The sequence below is a fragment of the Macrosteles quadrilineatus genome, unplaced genomic scaffold (assembly GCF_028750875.1).
Source record: "Macrosteles quadrilineatus isolate MER2022 unplaced genomic scaffold, UCM_ALF_1.0 Scaffold_1__1_contigs__length_201487025, whole genome shotgun sequence".
NCBI lineage: Eukaryota > Metazoa > Arthropoda > Insecta > Hemiptera > Cicadellidae > Macrosteles > Macrosteles quadrilineatus.
The window spans coordinates 133,673,396-133,697,733 of NW_026542594.1; the positions used below are offsets into that span (position 1 = coordinate 133,673,396).

General features: G+C 36.5%; 1 protein-coding gene across 1 annotated transcript; it reads left to right on the forward strand.

Moving 5' to 3' along the window:
* Nucleotides 1–705: 705 nt before the first annotated feature.
* On the forward strand, nt 706–21,866 carry LOC128985326 (glucose dehydrogenase [FAD, quinone]-like). Its single transcript, XM_054404728.1, has 3 exons — nt 706–2,228; nt 17,603–17,752; nt 19,562–21,866. The coding sequence occupies exons 1-3, from the start codon at nt 732–734 to the stop codon at nt 19,781–19,783; spliced, it is 1,869 nt and encodes a 622-aa protein (XP_054260703.1). The 5' UTR covers nt 706–731; the 3' UTR covers nt 19,784–21,866.
* Nucleotides 21,867–24,338: the final 2,472 nt, after the last annotated feature.

Genomic DNA, 24,338 nt, shown 5'->3' on the forward strand with positions numbered 1-24,338 from the left:
TTATAGTCGATAAATAACTTGTAACGTATGACGTTACAAACGTGTCATTCAAATGGTAAATTATACACGTCACAATAGTGTAACCTATAAACTGTCGAAACTGTAAGATCCTTGTCCTTAAAAGTTTTACAACAAATCTGAACTTGACATTGTTTTTATTTTAAATCACTCAATTGCTGTTAACTTCGATCTACATCTAGACTAGTTTTACATATATATGTATAGAAGCTGCTTTAGAAGTGTTCACATTACATCAGCCTTGTATCAGTACAAATACCTATGTAAAAATCGATAACCATACTAATAGTAATTAATTGCAGTATTCATTAACATTATTTAAATGCATCTATAGTTTTATGAATATTGTGTATGAAATAATAATAGTAGGTATACAGCTTTGTAATTAAGCACACATTAATACAGACTGTAAGATTGATAGTACAAGGTCATATTTATGGGTTGCTTTCTACAGTGCTTCGATGGTTTGACAGTTTGAACATAAAATATTGTTATTGTTATACCAGATGTTTCGTACCTGTTAATAAATTATAAGATTATTGCCGCTGCTGTAGTGGTGCAATCGACCTACTGTAGGGGTCCGCTAAGTTGCGCAAGGTCGTTTGACGTCCTTGACATTGAACATTGAGGTCCTGCAGCAGGACAGATTGAGGCGGTAGCTGGTAGCTCAGTCAGGTGTAGACTCTCGCCCCGCGCGCTATGGTCCCGCTCCCATGGCGACTCTCTCCCTGGCCCTCGCAGTGCTCGTCGTATCCGCGGGCTCCGCCCTCGCACAGCTCTCAGTCCTACAATCCGTGCTGCAGTACTACCGGTCGGCAGTCAGCATCCCCCCGGGCGCCACCCCGGACACGGACGTGTTCCTAAAGGAGTACGACTTCGTGGTGGTAGGCGCGGGGTCCGGCGGCTGTGTGGTCACCAACCGACTGACGGAGGTCCCGGAGTGGTCGGTGTTGCTACTAGAGGCGGGCAAGGAGGAAATATTACTGACCGACATCCCCATACTGGTGTCGTACATCCTCGCCACCGACTACAACTGGGGCTACAAGACGCAGCCACAGCGGGGAATGTGCATGAGCATGGAGAAGAATCGGTGCAACTGGCATCGAGGAAAGGGCATGGGTGGCACAAGCATCGTCAACTACATGGTGTACACGCGGGGTAGCAAAAAGGATTTTGATAACTGGGAGAAACTCGGGAATCGTGGTTGGTCCTACGACGATGTGCTTCCTTACTTTAAAAAGTCAGAAAACATAGCTGTGCCTGTCTTAAAAAACTCTGAATATCATGGCACCGGTGGTTATTTGAATGTAGATAGAGCCCATTGGGGCACCCCTTTAGGAAAGATTTTCATAGAGGCTCTTAAAGAAAAGGGCTACCCTTTGAAGGACAGTAATAATCCAAATCCGATCGGGGTATACCCTGTGCTCTCCACCACCATGAACGGCGCCCGTTTAAGTGCGTCCAAAGCCTTCATCCGCCCAATCAGGTCGAGGAGGAACTTATACGTCGGTAAACAAGCGCGGGTGACCAAGATTCTTATAGACTCCAGAACCAACAGAACTTTCGGGGTGGAGTTTGTTAAAAATCGGAAAACATATGTAGTGCGTGCTCGAAAGGAAGTGATTCTGTCAGCGGGTAGTTTAAATAGTCCGCAGTTACTTATGTTGTCTGGCGTAGGTCCCAGAGATCACCTAGACGAGCTTAAGATACCAGTGATTAAAGATTCTAGAGTCGGGTATAACCTGCAAGATCATGTTTCAATGGCAGGATTGGCTTTTCAAGTGAACGACACCGTTACCATAGTAGAGTCGAGATACCAAAGCCCACAGTACTTCTTCGACTATCTCCTGAATGGCAACGGCCCTTACACCATGCCAGGAGGTGCAGAGGCGGTGGCGTTCACCAGGACCAAGTACAACCAGGAGAGTGATCAGCCCGACATGGAGTTGGTGATGGGTCCGGGCAGCTTCATGGGCGACACTGGCGGCAGTCTGCGTCAGAGCTTCAACATACGACTGGATGTGTTCAATAGGATCTACGGGTCTAGGATGGGTCAGGATGGGTTTGGAATCGTCCCTATCCTACTACAGCCCAAGAGCAGAGGCAGAGTTAAGCTCAAGTCGAACAACCCTTTCCACTGGCCTTTGCTCTACCCCAACTACTTCTCAGACCAAAGGGACGTGGACGTACTCGTTGAAGGGCTAAAACAGGTAGCATGTCAAATATTATTAAACTAACACAATTAATTAAATTCTGCACTAGAAATGGTCTTTTGAAACTGTCAGTTGTAAGTGTAAGGCTCCCACTCTATTTTTGTTTAGGATAATACAGCATCATATTCGTTGCGTACAACTTGATTAACAGAGAGTATCATTTCATTGGTCTTAAATTGTTAAGGTTTAACCACAGTGTCTATTCAAACCTTAACTATTTCTGCCAAAGTTCTTGTAGCTGAAATTGTAAAAAAAGGTCGGGACTATTAAAGTATTTTTTTATAATTTTTCTTTCACGATCTCGAACTCTTCTGTCTTGTTAAACACTCGTGACAGCTGAATTATGGTTTCAAGAACTAGTTGGTTATTATTATAATGTAGACCCTACTTGTGATGATTTTTCATGATAACAGGATTGTTCAAACATATTATTTGCGGCATAATATGTCACAATATTCCATTAAAAATTATCGTCATTAAATAAAATAGATCATCAAAAGGTTTTATCGCCATGATAAATGTGAAAGAAGCCAGATTATTTCAATATTCGTTTTTCAATACCTGTTTGAGTGAAGGAGGTGAGTAGACGCTTTATAAATCACACCGAAAGCAATAATAGCTGAAAATAATTTATAATCTCCCTCCCTCGTAATACATTTTTCATTTTCATAAAAATATGCCTATGGTTAGAAACAAAAAAAATTGAGATAAGACAGAATCCAGGGTAAGATTGTTGCAAATTATTAATTAATATCATGTTATTTTATATTTAAAAGTTTGACCTTTTCAGTAATATACATAAATGATTCAAAGTGAATATATTATACTTATAATCCATGGCATTGCATACTATCAGCCAAAAGGTATATTAGCTAACACTGGTAGAATGTTTCTCTCTTAGTAGCCTTTAGCAGCAGCTTGCGACAGAAAAATATCAATTTATATTCGCAAACTCTTCAGTTTATTACTTTACATTGAAACTTATTACTTAATTATCTGACGAGTGACAATATATTAGGCTCGATGGTATTCGTAAAATTATTCAAAACAATCTTTCAATACATATCCACCTGACCCGATATGATTCGTAGTGATCACCCCCCCCCCCCCCCATGATTTACCGTATTCTCATACAATCAAGTCTAACGAACCATGGTGTCAATCATCTAGTTATGACGTCATGCCTCGCCCTCTCTTGCCATCATCACCTGAGTATAGTAGTGTTTAGTGTAGGCAGTGGTGACGTACCAACAACCCTGCAAGTGACAACTAGTCTACCTTGTTATCTTTCATTGGTTGTGAAACCCTTTGTATCGTGCTCAAATACACAACTATAAAGTGATTCAGCGCTTTATATAAATGCATATCATTGCTGTAAGACTATTTTAATCCTCGGTGTTGCAGGTTAGCTAGTTTTATAGTACCAGGGTTACATCATACAACTTGGTACCGTACAACATTTATTTTTGTTTATTTGAAGCCTATTTGTGAATTTCCATAGTCATTAGTCTTGGCTAGATTATTGGACTGATAAAAATATGATCTTCAATTAAATGATAATTGAAACTTATTCTTATAATCATTGAAATTTCACGATTTATAAAAACGGTATTAATATAATATTTCACATATTTTCATTTATACAAATATTTTTTTTTACTTTTCTTAAATATTTGTACTATTGCAGTACTACGCATTACAGTATAGCTAAGCGTTTTTGCTCATCATTTCACTCATATGATTTTAAAAGTCATTTCCAGGGTTAACCTAAATGTTTATACTCATAATTGTGTCACAAATGCTAAAAACCTATTCGTATGTGTCGATTTTCGTACTTTCAATAATTTGCTGTTTACTTAAAAACTAGGCAAACTCTATGGTTCAATAAACAATAACACAAAAACTTCGTTACTAGTAACATTATTACTCTCTTAATAACAAGTCACTGTACTGTGCTGTACTGTATAATTTATTAGTATACTTTTATGAATACAGTTTTAATATGTGTGTTGTTATATCTCGGATTTCGGTGCAGGAGGGACGGTCTCAATTCCCGGGGACAACTCTCGATAAAAGCGTCATTTGGTGTACACTGTAAATTGCCTTTATGGTAAAAAATGCCACTGACTTCAACAACAAAAAACAAACAAAAAAATCATAAAATTGGGTTATAGTATACATATTTACAGAACATATACGTCACCCAAACAGTTTTAAAAATTGCATCTCTGGTGAGTGGTCACCTTCTTATCGATATTTGATTTGTAAGCCAATAACCGCTATCCATGCTGTTAACTATCACATATTACACACATTAGTTGTGCAACATTCCTGGTTCCTACCTGACCAGATGCAGATCAGCTGTGGTCAGTAGAGGCTCGTCATGTACGATCTCTATTTCCTAGCTAGCCTGGGCAGGACCCCGCGGGCTGTGTGACGCGGTCAGTTGCAGCTTGCAAGTTGCGTTACATAAGGGTTGTGCAGTTTATTGTGCTAGATATGTCTACAGGCGGCGCCAACATATTATCTACTTTCTCTGACTATGATCTATAATCTATAGAGTCTACTATCAGCCTGCGTCACTGCGTCCATGTTGCTGTGACTCGGACTACGTGCTGCCTCTGTGACTGATAATCCACCAGGAAGTGGGGAATAAAAAAAAAACAACGTCTAAAATGATTAAGATTATGTACCAGCTGTATTTCTTGGCTAGACATTTTTATTTATTACTTTCTTATTTTTAGTCAATTTCTCCAAAGGTAAAAGCTATTACTGTACTGATGATTTTGTGGTATGGTAAGACCTAGATCGGGGACCGATTCGCTTTTTCATTTTGATTTCCACAAAGGCCAACAACAGCTAGTATTCGTTCAAATTGTTTATATGAATACGTGTGTGTCGATGAACATGATAACTCAAGTAATTTTGGTTCAGTTTTGTAGAGCTGTATGAACTTCTTTCCCGAACAAGCAATATAGGGTATTGAAAACGGAATGATACACATTTTTTTAATTTTAATTTTTTTTCTCTAAAAAATGCCATGTTTGTATATAAAATCATTGTTGTTACGGAGCATTGTTGTTAAAGGTTACGGAGAAAATGTTTCCAAAAATTGTAGGTACAAATACTTGATATGTCCATGTAATCCTTATGGAAAAAGTTAACTATTGTAGTTTGCTTGTTTGTACATATTTTGATCAAATTTGGTAAATTCTTTTACCTCATACTCTACTATTATATTATTAGTACTAGAATTAACAAATACTTTCTACCTCCCCTTAGCAGCAAACCTTGAAAGCGGACTTTAAAACGTAATACTGATCTTATTTTCTGATTCTTTGGGCCTTCGTAAATCCAAAAATTTAACAGTAATCGCAATTTAGCAAATACACATGACGTATTTAAACCCAAGACTCCCTAACTAAAGTCCAGTGTTGTTCAATAAGCGTACTGCAACTGTATAGTCTTAACACATAAAAATGAATAGTGACAAAGTATGTGCCATTGATTAGCCAGTTAAAAATATAGTTCTTCCGTGTACTTTATTTGCCCTTGCATTGCAGCGCTGTTGATTACAAATGAGGCATACTAGCTTCAGTGTCACGGTACGTCTCATTGCCATTAGTGTAGGAACTAGAGCTGGAAGTGAATGTGTTGTCGGATGTGTGTCGAATACAGCACATGACCTTGACTAATGGACTTGACTCAGCACTCAGAGATCAGCACGTACTAATGTAGGAACTAGAGCTGGAAGTGAATGTGTTGTCGGATGTGTGCCGAATACAGCACATGACCTTGACTAATGGACTTGACTCAGCACTCAGAGCTCAGCACGTACTAATGTAGGAACTAGAGCTGGAAGTGAATGTGTTGTCGGTTGTGTTCCGAATACAGCACATGACCTTGACTAATGGACTTGACTCAGCACTCAGAGCTCAGCACGTACTAATGTAGGAACTAGAGCTGGAAGTGAATGTGTTGTCGGATGTGTGCCGAATACAGCACATGACCTTGACTAATGGACTTGACTCAGCACTCAGAGCTCAGCACGTACTAATGTAGGAACTAGAGCTGGAAGTGAATGTGTTGTCGGTTGTGTTCCGAATACAGCACATGACCTTGACTAATGGACTTGACTCAGCACTCAGAGCTCAGCACGTACTAATGTAGGAACTAGAGCTGGAAGTGAATGTGTTGTCGGATGTGTGCCGAATACAGCACATGACCTTGACTAATGGACTTGACTCAGCACTCAGAGATCAGCACGTACTAATGTAGGAACTAGAGCTGGAAGTGAATGTGTTGTCGGTTGTGTTCCGAATACAGCACATGACCTTGACTAATGGACTTGACTCAGCACTCAGAGCTCAGCACGTACTAATGTAGGAACTAGAGCTGGAAGTGAATGTGTTGTCGGATGTGTGCCGAATACAGCACATGACCTTGACTAATGGACTTGACTCAGCACTCAGAGCTCAGCACGTACTAATGTAGGAACTAGAGCTGGAAGTGAATGTGTTGTCGGATGTGTGCCGAATACAGCACATGACCTTGACTAATGGACTTGACTCAGCACTCAGAGCTCAGCACGTACTAATGTAGGAACTAGAGCTGGAAGTGAATGTGTTGTCGGTTGTGTTCCGAATACAGCACATGACCTTGACTAATGGACTTGACTCAGCACTCAGAGCTCAGCACGTACTAATGTAGGAACTAGAGCTGGAAGTGAATGTGTTGTCGGATGTGTGCCGAATACAGCACATGACCTTGACTAATGGACTTGACTCAGCACTCAGAGCTCAGCACGTACTAATGTAGGAACTAGAGCTGGAAGTGAATGTGTTGTCGGTTGTGTTCCGAATACAGCACATGACCTTGACTAATGGACTTGACTCAGCACTCAGAGCTCAGCACGTACTAATGTAGGAACTAGAGCTGGAAGTGAATGTGTTGTCGGATGTGTGCCGAATACAGCACATGACCTTGACTAATGGACTTGACTCAGCACTCAGAGATCAGCACGTACTAATGTAGGAACTAGAGCTGGAAGTGAATGTGTTGTCGGTTGTGTTCCGAATACAGCACATGACCTTGACTAATGGACTTGACTCAGCACTCAGAGCTCAGCACGTACTAATGTAGGAACTAGAGCTGGAAGTGAATGTGTTGTCGTTTGTGTGCCGAATACAGCACATGACCTTGACTAATGGACTTGACTCAGCACTCAGAGCCCAGCATGTCTAATGACACCGACTCAACAACGCTTTTGTATATTTAGTCTAAAGCGCCGATTGACCTTTGGCATTGAGGGGTATATATTCAATGCATTTAGCGTGTATGCCTAGGTTTTCTGTAAGATCCTGCATAACGTATAATATATCGGTTGCCCCGATCACGATATGCTGTGGCTGTACATAAATAATAATTGATCGCTCGAAAATCCAAATTATATTAACAAACACCCACAATGCCTACCCATTAACAAAACCAAAATTTGAACTTATTTTAATATTTTTATGTAAGTGGGTTATTTTTTAATGTCTTTTCAAAACTTCAACAAATCTTATAATTCACACTATCGTTATTTTTTGATATTCGTAGACCGATTATACCCTTACCAGCTGTTTAAATGTCGTAAATTAAGAAACCCCTTGTGTCTTATTGTTGATGGAATTTTAATCCGTTTGTATAATGTAAAGTACCTGGGACAGAGCCTTGCTCGGTTGTGATTAATTGGGTTTAATCGTATAAACAATATCATAAACAGACACATTTTATAATTTTATAAAAATATTTTTACTACAAACCATACAAATTTGATCTCTGAAATAATAACAACTCTGTAATGTGTATGCAACTAAACGAAAGTGAGATAAACATTTATGTACTACTACAGTTGAAGTGCTACTCGTACAGCATTTTTCTCCCCTCTAGTCATCGAAACCGATGTTGAAACCCGTTGTTCGTTATTCACTCTAACCGTTGACAGCATATAAAAAATATATCAATATATTACGTTAGGGGTTTCGTCATATTTAGGAAAGCCTAACCTAACTGACCTAGGAAGTGAACCGAGGCAGACCTTGGGAGATAAACTAAAAGGATGCAGAGGTGAGCTTCGATTCATTACTAATCCAAGTCAGTTAAGTGTTTATCTGTATGGCAAAGTTTTGATTTACATGTCCTCTCCACCTATGAGAAGTAATTTGCCCAATAATTTTTTCGATTGTTCAATCGGCAGCACACATACACAAGTAGGCTACTCCGCGGACCACAGACACTCGCACTTCCTCCGCAGACTTTTGTTGGTTACGTTTGACGTCAGATGTATCAGTTCCGGTCCTCGCGCAGCTCAGTTCCGGCGTGTCCGTGTCGTGACGTCACGGTTATGATCTCACACGAGACCTTGGCTACGTCACATTGACTACTTTACGCTGTAGATACGTAGATTGTATAATGTTATTTAACGCGGAGATCATACTGTAAGGCTCAAGAACAGTGTTAACGTTATGTTTTACTTTTTACAAAGTCGTGGATAATTAGGAAGTTTTATTGAATGCCATAAGCAGTATTATCTAACTAAAAATGTATGTTTCATATGTTTTATTGTAATAACCGGTTTACCATAAATTTATTCTTAAACAGCAAACAAATTGTAATGCAATGGTTTTAAAATTATAGTATATCAATACAATATCCATTAGATTTGCGAGTATCTTCAGGATGGTAGTAGATAGGTAGGTATATTAGTTTTGAGTACTCAAGGTTACGTACTTTATTCAGCGTAAACATTTTCTTTTCCAATACATTATCTTATACAGAGAAGATGTACTAGAAAAGGAATTGTTTGGACTGAATAAGGTACGAAATCTTGATCACTTATAATTTAGCAATTCTGGAGTCTTAAGAAATAGGTAGTAGTTTTGATCATGTTTTATTGCATAATTTAAGGTTATATTTTGAAATTCTTTGGGTATTTGCCTATTATACAAATTTTATAAAATACCCAAGTCGCAGCAAACCTGCAAACTAAGCGAATTTCCATTTACCTGGCTGGATTTCTACTAAAATATGAAAATTTTCAGATTTATTTCCTATTTATATAACATTAATTTTAATGAGTACCTAGGTTTTCTGCTACAGGGAAGGTATTGAGGTGTGTTTTTATTGAAATGTTGATAGCTTAGAAGAATTAAACGAAATTGCCAAATTTGATCAAAATATATCCATAAACAGGCTATCCATAAACAGGCAAACTACAACAGTTAATTTATTCTCCAAAAGAATAACTTGTGAATTTTAAATTTAAAGTTTTTTTTTATTATCTCCGTAACCGTTATGCATACAACAATGCTTCAATATATTTATTTCTTTTTTTAAGCTCTACAAAATGGCATGGAAAGAAATTGTGACATTTTAAGATTTTATAGTTTAAATGGTCAAAACTCATTTTTACCCCATAAAACCCCCCATAAGCCCCCGTTCCCATAGTCCGATCATGCTGGTTGCACGCTATAGAAATACACTTCGTTGCTATAGAAACACACTACGTCATCACCAGCAACAATCATGAGCGTGATGAAGCTACACTTTTTTAAAAGGCTGATTATACGAAATGAGTGTCTCCAATAAACTCCAACAAAAATCTTTAATACCCCCACCGCAGCAATCCTAAAGAATTGGCTAATTTCCATTTGCCTAATTGATTTTCACTTAAATCTATTTAATTAACATTAGGTTTAAGGAGTACCTAGGTTTGCTACTACAGGTAGGGTAATAAGGTGTGTAGTTAGTGTTAGTGTGGGTCAAAACATTTCCATAAACAAGCAAACTACAACAGAGTTTACTCATTCGCCATTAGAATAACATGGAAATTTATTGCATTTTATCCGTAACCAATAACCGTATAAAAAAACGACAAGATACTAAATGATTTGTATTTTTAAGCTCTTTAAAATTGTTGAAATTAAATTAAATTATAATTTTTAAAACAATTCAAATCCAGAAGAAGAAAAAAATTAATTCGTTTCCCGTACCGTACAGCAAAAACTTAAACAAAGTAATAACAAAACATTTAAACACACTCCAATCAAATTAAGTTACAGAACAAAGACAACATTTTTTTAAATTATAGACACGAAAAAATCAACAAACCTACAACAAATAACACAGCAAATATATACAACGCATCTACAATCTACAAAATCAAATGTACCGTGACAACGACTACATTGGAGAAACCAACCGAAATTTTAGATTCAATGAATCATACAAGCATATAAGTAGAAGAACAAGACATCAATGAATTCCAATTTTGAAAACATCTCCTAAATTCACAGCTTAAATATTATAATAATATATTGAAACACTTTAACAAACTTAGATATAGAAAAGACAAGAGAAAGATTGAAGAGAGAGATTGAATATAAAGAAGAAATAAAGATTTATTTGAACTACAAAAATACCCCCACCGCAGCAAACCTGCAGACTAAGCGAATTTCCATTGACCTGATTGGATTTACACTAAAATGCCTCCATAAAAATAGCACATTTATTTCCTATTTAAATAGAATTAGTTTAACAAGTACCTTAGGTTTGCTGCAACAGGGAGGGTAAAAAAGATTTTTTATAAAATGATAATAGTTTAGTAAGAAATAAAAGTATTTTCCAAAATCGATCAAAATATGTTCATAAACATGCAAACTACAACAGTTGACTCATTCTCCATAAGAACAACATGGAAATTTTAAAATTACAATTTTTTTACATTTTCTCAGTAACAAATAGGCGCATAATAACGCTTCAATATACTAAATTATTTGTTTTTTTAAGCTCTACAAAATGGTTTAAAAAGAAATTGTGAAATTTTTGTTTTTAGGGGCAAAAATGGGAAAAACCTATTTTTACCCCATAAAACCCCCCATAAACCCCCGTTCCCATAGTCCGATCATGCTGGTTCGCGAACTCATTTAAGTTTATCCCACCTTAAACCTTCAAACAAAATTTTATCAAAATCGGACAAAAATTACTCAAGTTATCGTGCGGATGGGCATATATATATATATATATATATATATATATATATATATATATATATATAAAAATTTGAACGAATGGTGTTTTTAGCCTCTGGGGACATCAAAATGAAAAAGTAAATCGGTCCCGGGCTTAGGTCTTACCATGAGACCTACGGTAATAGCTACTTCCCTATATGGAAATTCGCTAACAACAAGTCAAATGTAATAAACCTATTAGGCAACTGTATGTATAGCAATACTACTCATGAATTAAAATAAAAGGAGAACAAATTCCGCTACTGAGGTGTAATTGGCATCTCATATAGACCTAGCAATTAGGTACTATAATCAACAAACTGTTAGTTGCGTTCATATTTACAAGGTAGAGAAGTGAATCTCTTTCGACACCTAGTAGCATCGGTCCTCCCGAATGTAGTCCGCGCGGCCGTGTATATATGGCAACTAGACTCCACAACTTTCCTGCGAGAACCAAATTTTGTTTTTTGTGTAGAAAATATTCAAACTGCAAATGTGTGCGTGCAATTATTTAAACCAGTATTATATTCTTAATATCTTTATTCTTACACACAGATTTTGTAATAGTTATAATGTGGATTTTATTTCATTAATAATTATTTTTAAACCACCTTAACAAACTATTACTGTTCAATATACAGTTTAATATCCTAAAATAGAAACCTTAGAATGCATAATGGCATCAGTGTACTTTTCCCCAATTCATTTTTCATGAGCATTGTTATTTTAGATAGATAAGTTACCTATGTGCGTATTGTAACGCAAATAAGTGAAGGATGAGTGTAGTATGGATTAAGAAGCCTTGTGTAGCTTTGTTACTGATAAGACCACAATGTTTTTGGATAAATATGATAAGGCCAATATTAGTCAGGACAATTTATAAAGTCCAATGATCAGGAACAGCTGCAGGGCCCAGTTTCGAAGCATCAATAAAATGCATTATTAAAGATCCAATTTTTTTTTCATGGAAGAACTGTGACTGTGTTTCTATAAACTGTTTTAAATATACCAGCTGATGTAAATATTGCTTTACTATGCAATTCGTGTATGATCAGAAACAAATCTAATCAATGGGATGCCTTTACACCCATTTTGCTTAACCTTTACAAAAGGAGTATAAAATTAAAAATAATAACTTGGTCGAGGTACTAATTTAGCAGTTTTTTTTACTAAAAACTATGCTTATCTCAACACACATTTATATGCATTTTCATATTTCATGAAGACAATTTACAAATACACAAAACTTAGGCAACATTGATGTAGACATAAAACATAGAAAAATTTAGGGTATTTCCAAACCATTTTAACAAAAAAAAGTACTAAGTGTTGTTGTACCGTTTTACAAACGGTTACATTCCATTCAGGGAAGCCTTTTTTTTATCATCATTAAGCACAAGACCAAACCTACCTTAGTAAACCAGTATTTATTCATAAACAATTATATGTTTGCTGCCTTTAGCAGAGTTAACCCTCTGTAATTATTCAAATCATTTATTGAAAATAACATCAACAAAAGCAAACAAAGAGACTGGTTTCCACACAAAAGTTATGATGTACATGGTCATCTATACCGGCAAAGACAAAATTTGATTCTGAGTCTGTTTAAATATTACAATAATTTGTTTTTCATTTGAGCTTTTTTGGGACTTATGTCCCTACAAGCCACTAGTAGGTGGTAAAAGTATAAAAGGAAGATTATAAAAATACACCTTTTTGGTGGCCTTCGGCTATGTTTATACTTTGTGGAACAGGACGTAAGCGGTGATAATAGAAGATTGTTAACGTTTGATTCAGTATTCCTCAGCACACCAACCCTCCGTTCCTGTGGATTTATAGGCGCCCCTAATACATAATTCATACCAATTAATGGCGAACGAGATAAACGTAAAGATGCTTCAACAGTAAATTCTGCCATCGCAGTAATATTACGTTTTGTTACACCGGTTAAGGAGCTCAAATCACCGTTAACATTCTATTGCCTGAATTGCATGGTCTTAAAGCCCATTCAATTATTCAAAATAAAAGTTAAAGAAGTAGTAAATGGATATTATTTAATTATAGGACATGAAGAACAATGACACTGTAAATATGCAAATCGCACGTAGGTAACGAACGATTTAGGTGTCTGTTTTTATAAGCTTATCTTAAGGTTAACACAAAAATATACATCATTTCTAAAATTTCACTTGAAATAAAACTTTTAAAATTACATTATTCTAACCATGACTTAATTATAAGTATATTATTTTCCCACAAATATAATTTTTTTTTAAACTGTGGATTTATAATTATTTACAAAATAAATCCAAACTGTATTCCATTGAAACTTTATTTGGACAGCTAGAAAGCAGGGCAAATAAATTCAAGCAAATACGAAGCAAATTCCGTCCAATCTTTTATCTTAATCTAACACGCAAAACGGGTAATCGAACACGGCAAGGATTTGCCAACTGGAAATACTCGATGCTTTAACGTGTGTTAAACACGCGTTGTGATAACTTCTCTCAACACAACACGTTACTTTGGTGTTTTAGTTAGACTGTCACGGAACTGATAGAATGTTAGTCTAACACTCAAAATAAACAAATCCAATGTATACAACACCCTCGAATATTACCGACTTGCTGATCAGTATATCGATGGTTATAAGCACAATAGTTGTATGTCCATTTTGGTAAACTTTCGGAAACCGCAAAAACAAAATTTGTATTATGGGGGAAACTTAAACTAAAACTGTTAAATGTTTGAAATAAATAAATTTTATTGGCCCCATTTATTAAAAATGCATCTACATAAATAGTTTTATCTTTATTCAAGCCACATTTTTACAAATAATTTGTAAATCAAACCATGTTGGACATACTATATGTGTGCACTTCTGAACGCGCAGATTTATGGACATGCTACGAGTGTGCAATACAAAAACTGCCCCTAGATGGTTTTAGTAAGGAATGAAAAATTTAAACAACTGTTATCATGGGCGCCCCCTGGCTAAAAAAAATAGAAATAAATTTAATACACATAATGTTCTGTGATCACTTGGGTTTTAAGGAATTTATAAAAGTATGTTCAAAATGGTCATGTCTAAAAAATGTTTTAAATTGATGTTTAAATCAAATAAGTAGTTGACTCACAGATGTAAAAATCTTTTATACTTTGTATACTTTCATACTTTAACAAAACTATTCAGAAAACAAAACATAAACTTTCTTGGCTGTTATCTAGGCTTTATTCAACTATAATTTTTTTTCTTTATAATCGCCCATGACTGTTATTGTCTTACATTGTAGACTACTTTTATTTTAACATTTTAAAAATAAAAATTACTTGGCCTACCAGCTATTAGAAACTTAAACACAAATCGGCCTAAACAAAACATTAAACAAAGCACGAAATAAATCAGGTAGTGCCTTTTGTAAAATGGTACCTATACAGTACAAACTGTATTTTGTTGAGTCAGTCTTTATGGGGTTTATTCAACAGTGTTGTCCTTTAGACACATTACTTTATTTTCTTATGAAGTTTTAATTTCTTTTATTTTCTCTGGGTTTTTTTAGCCTCCTTGGTTTTCTTAAACTCTCTTTACATTACTTCTTTTTCTGGTTTCTTGCCCTATAACATCTCTTCTACTGCGTCTTCCTTCTTTCTTTTTGGTAACTTCAGTGAGAGACTTGTTTCCTTCTTCTTCCTCTATGACGTAAAGTACAATATCTCTTGCCGATGCGGAACTAGGGATTTCAGTGACAAAATGCGTGAATGCTTCTGGGATTACACCCGCTTTAAGTAGGTACATCAAATCCTTTTTCTTGGCGCTGGAAACCGGAATAGGCTCGGTGTACTTTGGACTGAGAAGTTGTTGTTCCCAGACAAATGGCGTCTCGGGATCCATTCGTACATCAAGAGTCAAAAACTCTATTTCCTTGTTAAGTTCGTACTTGTATAGAATTTCAAAGGGGTTTGCTTTTTAAAACCCAAACCACTTTACCTTTAGCCAATTCACGGATTCTTTTTTGGTGTTATGTTCTGTTGTGCACAGATGCTGTATGTCCTAAACCTAACCTAATTGTAAAATAAAATGTGGACATACTATAAGAGTGCACTTGAGATCATCAGATTTTTGGACATACTACAAGATGAAAAACAAATACCAGAGATAGTAGGCCTTGTATTTTCATGCACAATCATTGCAAGTCCAAAGATACTATATCTGTGCTCTAAAGGAGTTTTTCTCTGTTCAGCTGGTACTGCAATCATTGGACATGCTACAAGTGTGCAGGATAAAATTACATCATACCAAAGTGAACACTTTTATTTTGAGAATTTATATTAATTTTTCCTATTGTAATATGGACATACAATATGTGTGATCTGAAAGATGAAGACTACAGCTTTCCAAATATATAAAAATGTCAAAAGTGAAAAAAATTGGACATACAATGTTTGTGCATATAACCATCGATATGATGAATGTCGATGAACGTTATTTTTGTCAACAATGTAAGTTATTTCTGGTTAGTACGCTTCTTGGAACTGTAAATAAACTCATAGATTAAACATACTTCCTGGTCTGTAGTAAGACCAGCACACAGGTAGGCCTGACGTCAGTAGGGTATGACTATTATAACGTTGGCCTGTATACGATAATCTGGCGTACTTTTAGTTAGCTGTTATTAGTTTCAACAATATAATTAAATATTCCACCGTAAAATCAATTAAAAAGTATCAATTATTACAACACTATGTATCTTAACGAATCGCATATCCCCAAAGAACACAGCACACCTGCAGACTAGCAAACTTACAGCCATATTTGTGTGTGTGTTTTTTTTTTGTTCCTTTTGAGCTCTGTCCCGGAATTTTTTCACATTACTTCAGGCTAGGTATAGAGGGGTTCGTGGTATTATCACTTAGGTAAAACCCATTGGTGATTGGCGGTACCGTATTAAAACCCGGGACCTCGGGGACCGAAGTCTCACTACCTACCGCTCTCTTACCTGACACATTTCCTTACACATGTCACATTTTTCGAATTTTTATAATATCAGGTTCAATGAGTACTTCGATTTCCTACTTCAAGCTAAGTAAATAACAACCTATTGTGTGTATGTGTATTTTTAAAAGTGAAATCGTAGACAAGTATAGCATTATTTAATTCTTTTTTATATAGGCCTAGTGATATTTTCATATCTTAGTATGAAATAATTAAATTTAGCAAAGATTTTCAAATACATCCTTGCACATGGAATCTACAGCAGTCTCCCTTAGAATTTTTACCGTGTAACCGTTAAGCGTACAACAACACTTGTACATTAATGTACTCTTTTCGTTAAAATGGTTTCGAAATACCATAAAATTGCCTATGTTTCATGTCTACGTCTATAGGACAAAAATTGGAAATCCCAATTTATTTCCTAAGAAAAACCCCTTACAAAAGGCTGTGCGTTGTTGTATTGCATTTGTTCTCATGCGTGTTCGGTTTTGTTTCAGTATTTGTTCACATTAAAGACTTGTATCATTAAGTTTTAAGAATACGTGCAAATCGAAAAGAAGAACGTAAATCTCTACCACATTTTGGTGGTATCTGGATGACGCGAAATTTTAACTCGTCGTCACCTACTTCATTCAACATTCGCCACGCGTTGAAGCAACATACCTGTACGTACATGCTCTCACGCGGCACCACCTTACGTATACGTTCTTAAAGTAAAGTACCCCCGCAGCAGCATGCCTGCACACTAAGCGAATGGAATGTTCATTTGTCTAATTGGCTTTTCACTAAATGATTTCCATTCAAAACATGCTCAATTTAAACCTATTTAAATAACATTAGGTCCATACGGAGTGTTTTAACGGTAGTACAAATAAAATAGTAACAAACTAATCGTAGGTCTACTATATAAAATAAATAATTTTACCAAATTTGATCAAAATATATTTATAAACAAGCAAACTACAAGTTACTATTTCCCATTTAAGAATGATGAACATTTTTAAATTTTAGTTACAGTACAGTAGGCAACAGTTGGAAGAACGTATAAAACCCGATTTAATTATTTAACGTTAATTCGGAGGCTACAATCAATGATATGAAAATGCAAGATGGTGCTTGCGGGCTCTTAGTAAGTTGTTTACCCATGGTGTCTGCACCGCAGAAAGCTATTTGCAGGACAGTGGACACTGGACAGCCCTTCGTCTAGTTAATAAGTATTTTGCTAAAGTGATTTCATAATATACTAAATGGCTTGATCAATTAGTTAATGTGACGCCTTATGCAGCTCTTGACCAACTCTGACATTTGTCCGTGTGTTTTTCCAGGCGGTGGAAATAGGGGAGAGTTCCCCGTTCCAGAGATACAGAGCCAGGTTGGTCCGTAACCCCATCCCTGGCTGTGAGGCACATACCTTCGCCTCGGACCAGTACTGGGCGTGTGCTGTCAGACACTTCACTACCAATCTGCATCATCAGGTCAGACACTTGCTCTTAGAGTATACATATAGTGTAGAGTGTTTAGCATGTAGGCTGCCCTGTTGGTCCGTAACCCCATCCCCGGCTGTGAGGCACATACCTTCGCCTCGGACCAGTACTGGGCGTGTGCTGTCAGACACTTCACTACCAATCTGCATCATCAGGTCAGACACTTGCTCTTAGAGTATACATATAGTGTAGAGTGTTTAGCATGTAGGCTGCACTGTGGGTCCGTAACCCCATCCCCGGCTGTGAGGCACATACCTTCGCCTCGGACCAGTACTGGGCGTGTGCTGTCAGACACTTCACTACCAATCTGCATCATCAGGCCAGACACTTGCTCTTAGAGTATACATATAGTGTAGAGTGTTTAGCATGTAGGCTGCAGTGTTGGTCCGCAACCCCATCCCCGGCTGTGAGGCACATACCTTCGCCTCGGACCAGTACTGGGCTTGTGCAGTCAGACACTTCACTACCAATCTGCATCATCAGGCCAGACACTTGCTCTTAGAGTATACATATAGTGTAGAGTGTTTAGCATGTAGGCTGCAGTGTTGGTCCGTAACCCCATCCCTGGCTGTGAGGCACATACCTTCGCCTCGGACCAGTACTGGGCGTGTGCAGTCAGACACTTCACTACCAATCTGCATCATCAGGTCAGACACTTGCTCTTAGAGTATACATAGAGTGTAGAGTGTTTAGCATGTAGGCTGCCCTGTTGGTCCGCAACCCCATCCCCGGCTGTGAGGCACATACCTTCGCCTCGGACCAGTACTGGGCGTGTGCTGTCAGACACTTCACTACCAATCTGCATCATCAGGTCAGACACTTGCTCTTAGAGTATACATATAGTGTAGAGTGTTTAGCATGTAGGCTGCCCTGTTGGTCCGCAACCCCATCCCTGGCTGTGAGGCACATACCTTCGCCTCGGACCAGTACTGGGCGTGTGCTGTCAGACACTTCACTACCAATCTGCATCATCAGGTCAGACACTTGCTCTTAGAGTATACATAGAGTGTAGAGTGTTTAGCATGTAGGCTGCCCTGTTGGTCCGTAACCCCATCCCTGGCTGTGAGGCACATACCTTCGCCTCGGACCAGTACTGGGCGTGTGCTGTCAGACACTTCACTACCAATCTGCATCATCAGGTCAGACACTTGCTCTTAGAGTAGACATATAGTGTAGAGTGTTTAGCATGTAGCTTGCAGTTTGAACTACTCTATTATTTCAAAAACTTTGAAATACTTACGATTTAGAAATAGCACGTTTATTATTAAAATGTGAGCTGTCTAAAACGTGAATTATTAACAGTTCAATAATATAATTGGAACAAAACGTGAATACTATATCTATAACTATATCTATAACAATTCACGAAATTAATGTGGAGATGTCCCCTCACTATTATAACTGCAATAGTTTATACTGTAGATTACAATCGGTAGTCAGTCTGTGAGATGTGCTGGCTAGCGGCGAGCCCTGGGATGGGATCACCACTGAATTGTATCAGTATCAGCAAATGTCACCCCTTGTACTGTACCGGCTCACCCCTTGATTTTCTGGATACTTTCAACGTTTAGAATCCAAGACCCACGTGACCGGGCAAATTCAAGGTTAAAAGAAGCCATGTATTTAGTTTTATAGCTACTTGTTTTATATTGTAGATGTTGAAAACCGGCTTCGCATTTGAAAAATACCAATGAGGTGTGATTTAGCATTTGGAATCATGAAAGTTGACGCAAAACCATGTCGTATTCACTTTGGATCAGTCGCACAATAATCTAATGTTAGTTGTATGTTGTGTTGTAGGTGGGCACCTGCAAGATGGGTCCAGCCAGCGACCCCGACGCCGTGGTGGACCCCAGATTGAGGGTGTATGGTGTGTCTGGACTGAGAGTGGTGGACGCCTCCATCATGCCGGTCATCCCCACGGGACACACCAACGCCATCATCTTCATGATCGGCGAGAAGGCGGCGGACATGATCAAACAGGACTGGCTCAATAACAAGCGTCGTCGCAGCTATGGCTAGTGACAACACTCCACATGCCAGCTCAGCTTGCGTCCCATCACTACATCTGGGAATCGAACATGATTCATTCACTAACCCCACATCACGATAAGCCAACAACTTCCATTACCGTCTTGTGCGTTGTTCAAGTCACGTCGGAGGATAATCAGGCCTGATTAACATAATTTCCGCTACACAGTTTCTTCCTGAACGCGTTGAATTTATTTCCCTCAAATTGATGTACAGTATAAGTTATAGCATTGATATAACGATACCTGTGTGGGTGACTCAATTGTTACATCAATGTTTTTTCTAACTTTACTATGGGAATGGATTGTCTGGTTGTAGTTGTATCCATAGTCAAAAGTTGTACAGGTAGGTAGTATATTATACTTAACTTATACACTCAACACTTTAAACGAAATTTCAATTCGTCGATCATTAATGCAATCTTAAATAGTTTTTAACATTGTACAGCTCTTGAAAACAGACGACGTTGTTCACTGTTTAGCTCTTGCTGTGAACTGTTCAATGCTATGGTGCACATTTTAAATTCCCGAATAAAATAAATTTCCTCAAATATTATAGATTAATTTCATCATCAAACAATACTATTCTTAGTGCCATAAACATAACAGTGATTTGGCCGTCTAGTAATTATTAACAAAAATCTTAATGTGCATACAGTAATTGCCAATATATTACATGAAATATGTCTAAGTTATTGTACATTTTAGGTGCTTGGCAACATTTTTATTAACAGTATAAATTTAAATAAATATTTGTGTGCGGTTTAATATTACTCGTAATATAACTTCTCGTATGTTGGTAGAATGTTACAAAGTTTCTAAATTATCTGCGTTATTGACTTTATGGTAGCCATTTGTCCGCTTGATGCATATAACTATATTATCCACATATTACTATTGTTATCCGCCTCTACTAAACTAACAAATGCGAATAATTTAGTAAACAGTTCTTTTACTTGGTATGATGCAACTTCAAAAATAACCATGTAATAATATTGAGTTATAATCAATATATAGTCTAGCCTCTCCTTGTTATGCGTGGCCAGTAAAATATTGTGCATTATTTTAATGTACTTCTTAAGCTAGTCAAACGTATTGATAGTATATTACGTTACTAGTCCTGAAATAAGTGTTTACCGGTGTGTGGTCGTTCCCGTGCGAGACGAAGTTGAGTGCGGGAACGACCACACACCAGTAAACACATTTTGGACGAGTGACGTACGATATTTTACGCCACACTACTCTGTTTTAACGAACTTCCCACGCAAGGATTTAGTCCAGAAAACAGCTGTTTGCCACCAGCTCAATAAAATGGTGTTTCGTTCACGGCCGCCTTTAACTCCAGGGCGCGTCCTGGTAGAATTGGTAACGTCGCAAGTAGGGTTGTTTAGTGTCAGAGGCAGACATGTGACATCAGCTCATTAATTAATACATAAGGATTTGTACAGATTTTTTATTGTTAAGACAGCTTAGTAGTATGGCGTAGAAATAGTTACTTTGTTTATGTATTTTGTATTTCATATAATATTTAACTGTGATGATATTACTTAAGTTTTTGCTAAACAAGTTATTTTAGTTTAGCATGTTAGTTTATGATAAATTCTCTATAATACAAATAATGGTGAATATATGTAACCATCCAATGAAGGGTTACCTTACCAATCACTCTGCCAACCAATTGCTGTTAAAATGGAAGATAATATAGTGTTCCCTATTTTTACCAGTATTTAATTTTGAACCACAAAAAATCTGTTCTATTCTAGAGTGTAACTTATTATTTTGCTACATCTCAACATCTCAAACTTTAACTCAACATAAAAAAACTCTTATATTCATTGGCAGATTTCTTTGTCTGAATTGTTAACAAATGGTTATGTCCATGTTTAAAACCCGCATTTTTATTTAGTTTTTAGCTTTAATAAGAAAACCCAAACACATTATTATGGTAAGTGCAAAAATAAGTTGTATAAGTCAATAGTATAATGATTTAACATGTGTAAGCAAAACTACAGTTAGTTGTAAGAAATAAAACATTTTATGAGTATATTTTTTCTTGTATTTTTCCTATAAATTATATACGTAACGTGAATGCCCTTGAGGAAGGGCATGTTGATTGAGATGATTTACTAGTAATTTAATTTACTAGTAATGTCCCTCATTTTGAATATCTTAATATTTCACAGATCTCACATCGTGTTCAATTTGTAAATCTTTAACATTTTACCATTATTCTTTACAATTTTTAAAATATTAGATTAATATTAAGCCTTTTGTAACTCAGCCTTTATGATAGATATTAGAAAATCATAGATATTCAAAATAATTAGATGAACCGTACAAGTTTGTTATGGTAGAACCGTAGAACTAAGTAATTATTGAGATTTATATGAATCGTAACATTATGGTACAATACTTGTTATATGCTTTCAAAATATTCTCCCTGCATATGTAATGGATAACTTAATTATAAGTCAACCCACTGCATTCTTGGATTTATTGACATAGATTTATAAATGATTTATTAATGACCCGTGGTCGAAAACTCGACCAAAAATAAGTAATGTACAGACTTCTCAATTTTCACTCCCCGCTGTAAATAAAACATGTGATTTTGATTTCTTACGTTTCCTTTGATTTTATGTTTATAATTAGTGTTATATTATACACTGTTTATATTATACATCAGCATGGCAACACATAAGGCCCATGTCAATAAAAAAAAATCCTTTTGTGATCATTATGACCCTATTTGAATGTATAAAGGAATTCTGCACATCTATTAGAAAATATCTTTCTAACAATATGCGTAGATTTTCCCTGCGATTTACACGAGCTGAGGAAAAAGGTTTTAAGGAAACGTGGTTGTCTATTAATCCGTAAAGATGTTTTAAAATTATAATAATTTAGTTTAGATTAACGCCGTTGTTAAGAAAACGTATAGTTTATCTTATATATTTTAAAAAATGGTTGTTCTTTTCCGAGCTCGTTAGGCTCTTCTACCCGACCGATTTTCATGAGGTCTCAAATTGAAGGTATTCACGCACAGATTTGCCATCACGCATCGGCATATTATAATCTATAGTCTCACTCGGTTTATACGTAAACGAAATTTGCTCTCCATGTATTTCTTATGGTAGTTAAATTTTGGGTTTTCTTTTCCGAGTTCGTTTTGCTCTTCTACCCTACCGATTTTCATGATTGAGGTCTCAAATTCGAGGTATGCACGCACAGATTTGCCATCAAGCATCGGCATATAATTATCTATAGTCTCACTCGGTTTATACGTACAGTAAACAAAATTGCTCCCCATGTCTTTCTTATGGGATGGGAGTTAAATTTGATTTGTCTTTTCCGAGTTCGTTTGGCTCTTCTACCCGACCGATTTTCATGATTGAGGACTCAAAAGAAGGCATCATGCCAAGTTTTCACTTCAAGCATCGGCAAATATTTATCTACTGTATTACTCGACAAAAAACATAATTTCATTTATTTTCGAATTCTTACTTCAATTTAAGATCTATTTCACGGTTATAACTATATAATACTCTATATTTTAGTCCAAGAACCTCCAGTTAAATACCGCCTTTCATTCAAACTATTCGTTATTCAAATCGGACGAGTTTCAAGCAAACGCAAAATGGACAACCAACATGGTTTTATTGGGGTTTTATGGGGTAAAAATTGGTTTTTCTCACTTTTGACCCTCAAAACACAAAATTTCCCAATTTTTCTCTAAACCTTCTTAAAGAGCTTTAAAAAAAAATAATTCAGTATATCAAAGTGTTTTTGTACGGTTAATGGTTACGGAGAAAACTTAAAAAAAATGGTGAATTTAAAATTCCCATTAAATTTTAAATTCGGGGGTATTATATATATATTTGAGACTCAAAATAATTAGAAAATTATAGGCTTTAATTCAAGCTACTGAGAGTTTGAGTCAGTTAAGCACATATTGTATTGGCAATACATATTGTATTACTCAATCAAAAGTCATAAATTTGATTATTTCTCAGATATTATATTTATTTTAACGCTGCGGAGCAGCATGGGTCCTTTAGGATTATTTTAAAGAATATCCTGTAAAATGTAACACATGGGAGCAACAACCTAACGGTTTGTCATAAATGACCAGTTAAGGGATGAGTTATAGTCATAAACGTCGTTGTTGAGCGTTGAGCGTTGGGTAATGCATGGAGTTAATAACTAACACTGGAATGAGAGAACCGTTGTCCATCACCTGTCTCGTTTACAGAGCTAGCAATGGATAATGAATGTTTACAATGGAGTGATAATCATTTTAGCGAATTTCCCATATAGGGAATAAGCTATTACCGTAGTACTCATGGTAAGACCTGGAGCGAGACCGATTTTTTTTTTCGTTTTGAGGTCCCTAGAGGCCAAAAACACCATCCGTTCAAATTCATATATATATATATGTGTGTGTCCGTCAGCACGATAACTCGAGCAAAAATGATCCGATTTTGATGAAATTTGGTACAAACGTGTAAACCTACGTTTATTCGAACGAGTTCGCGATCCAGCATGAT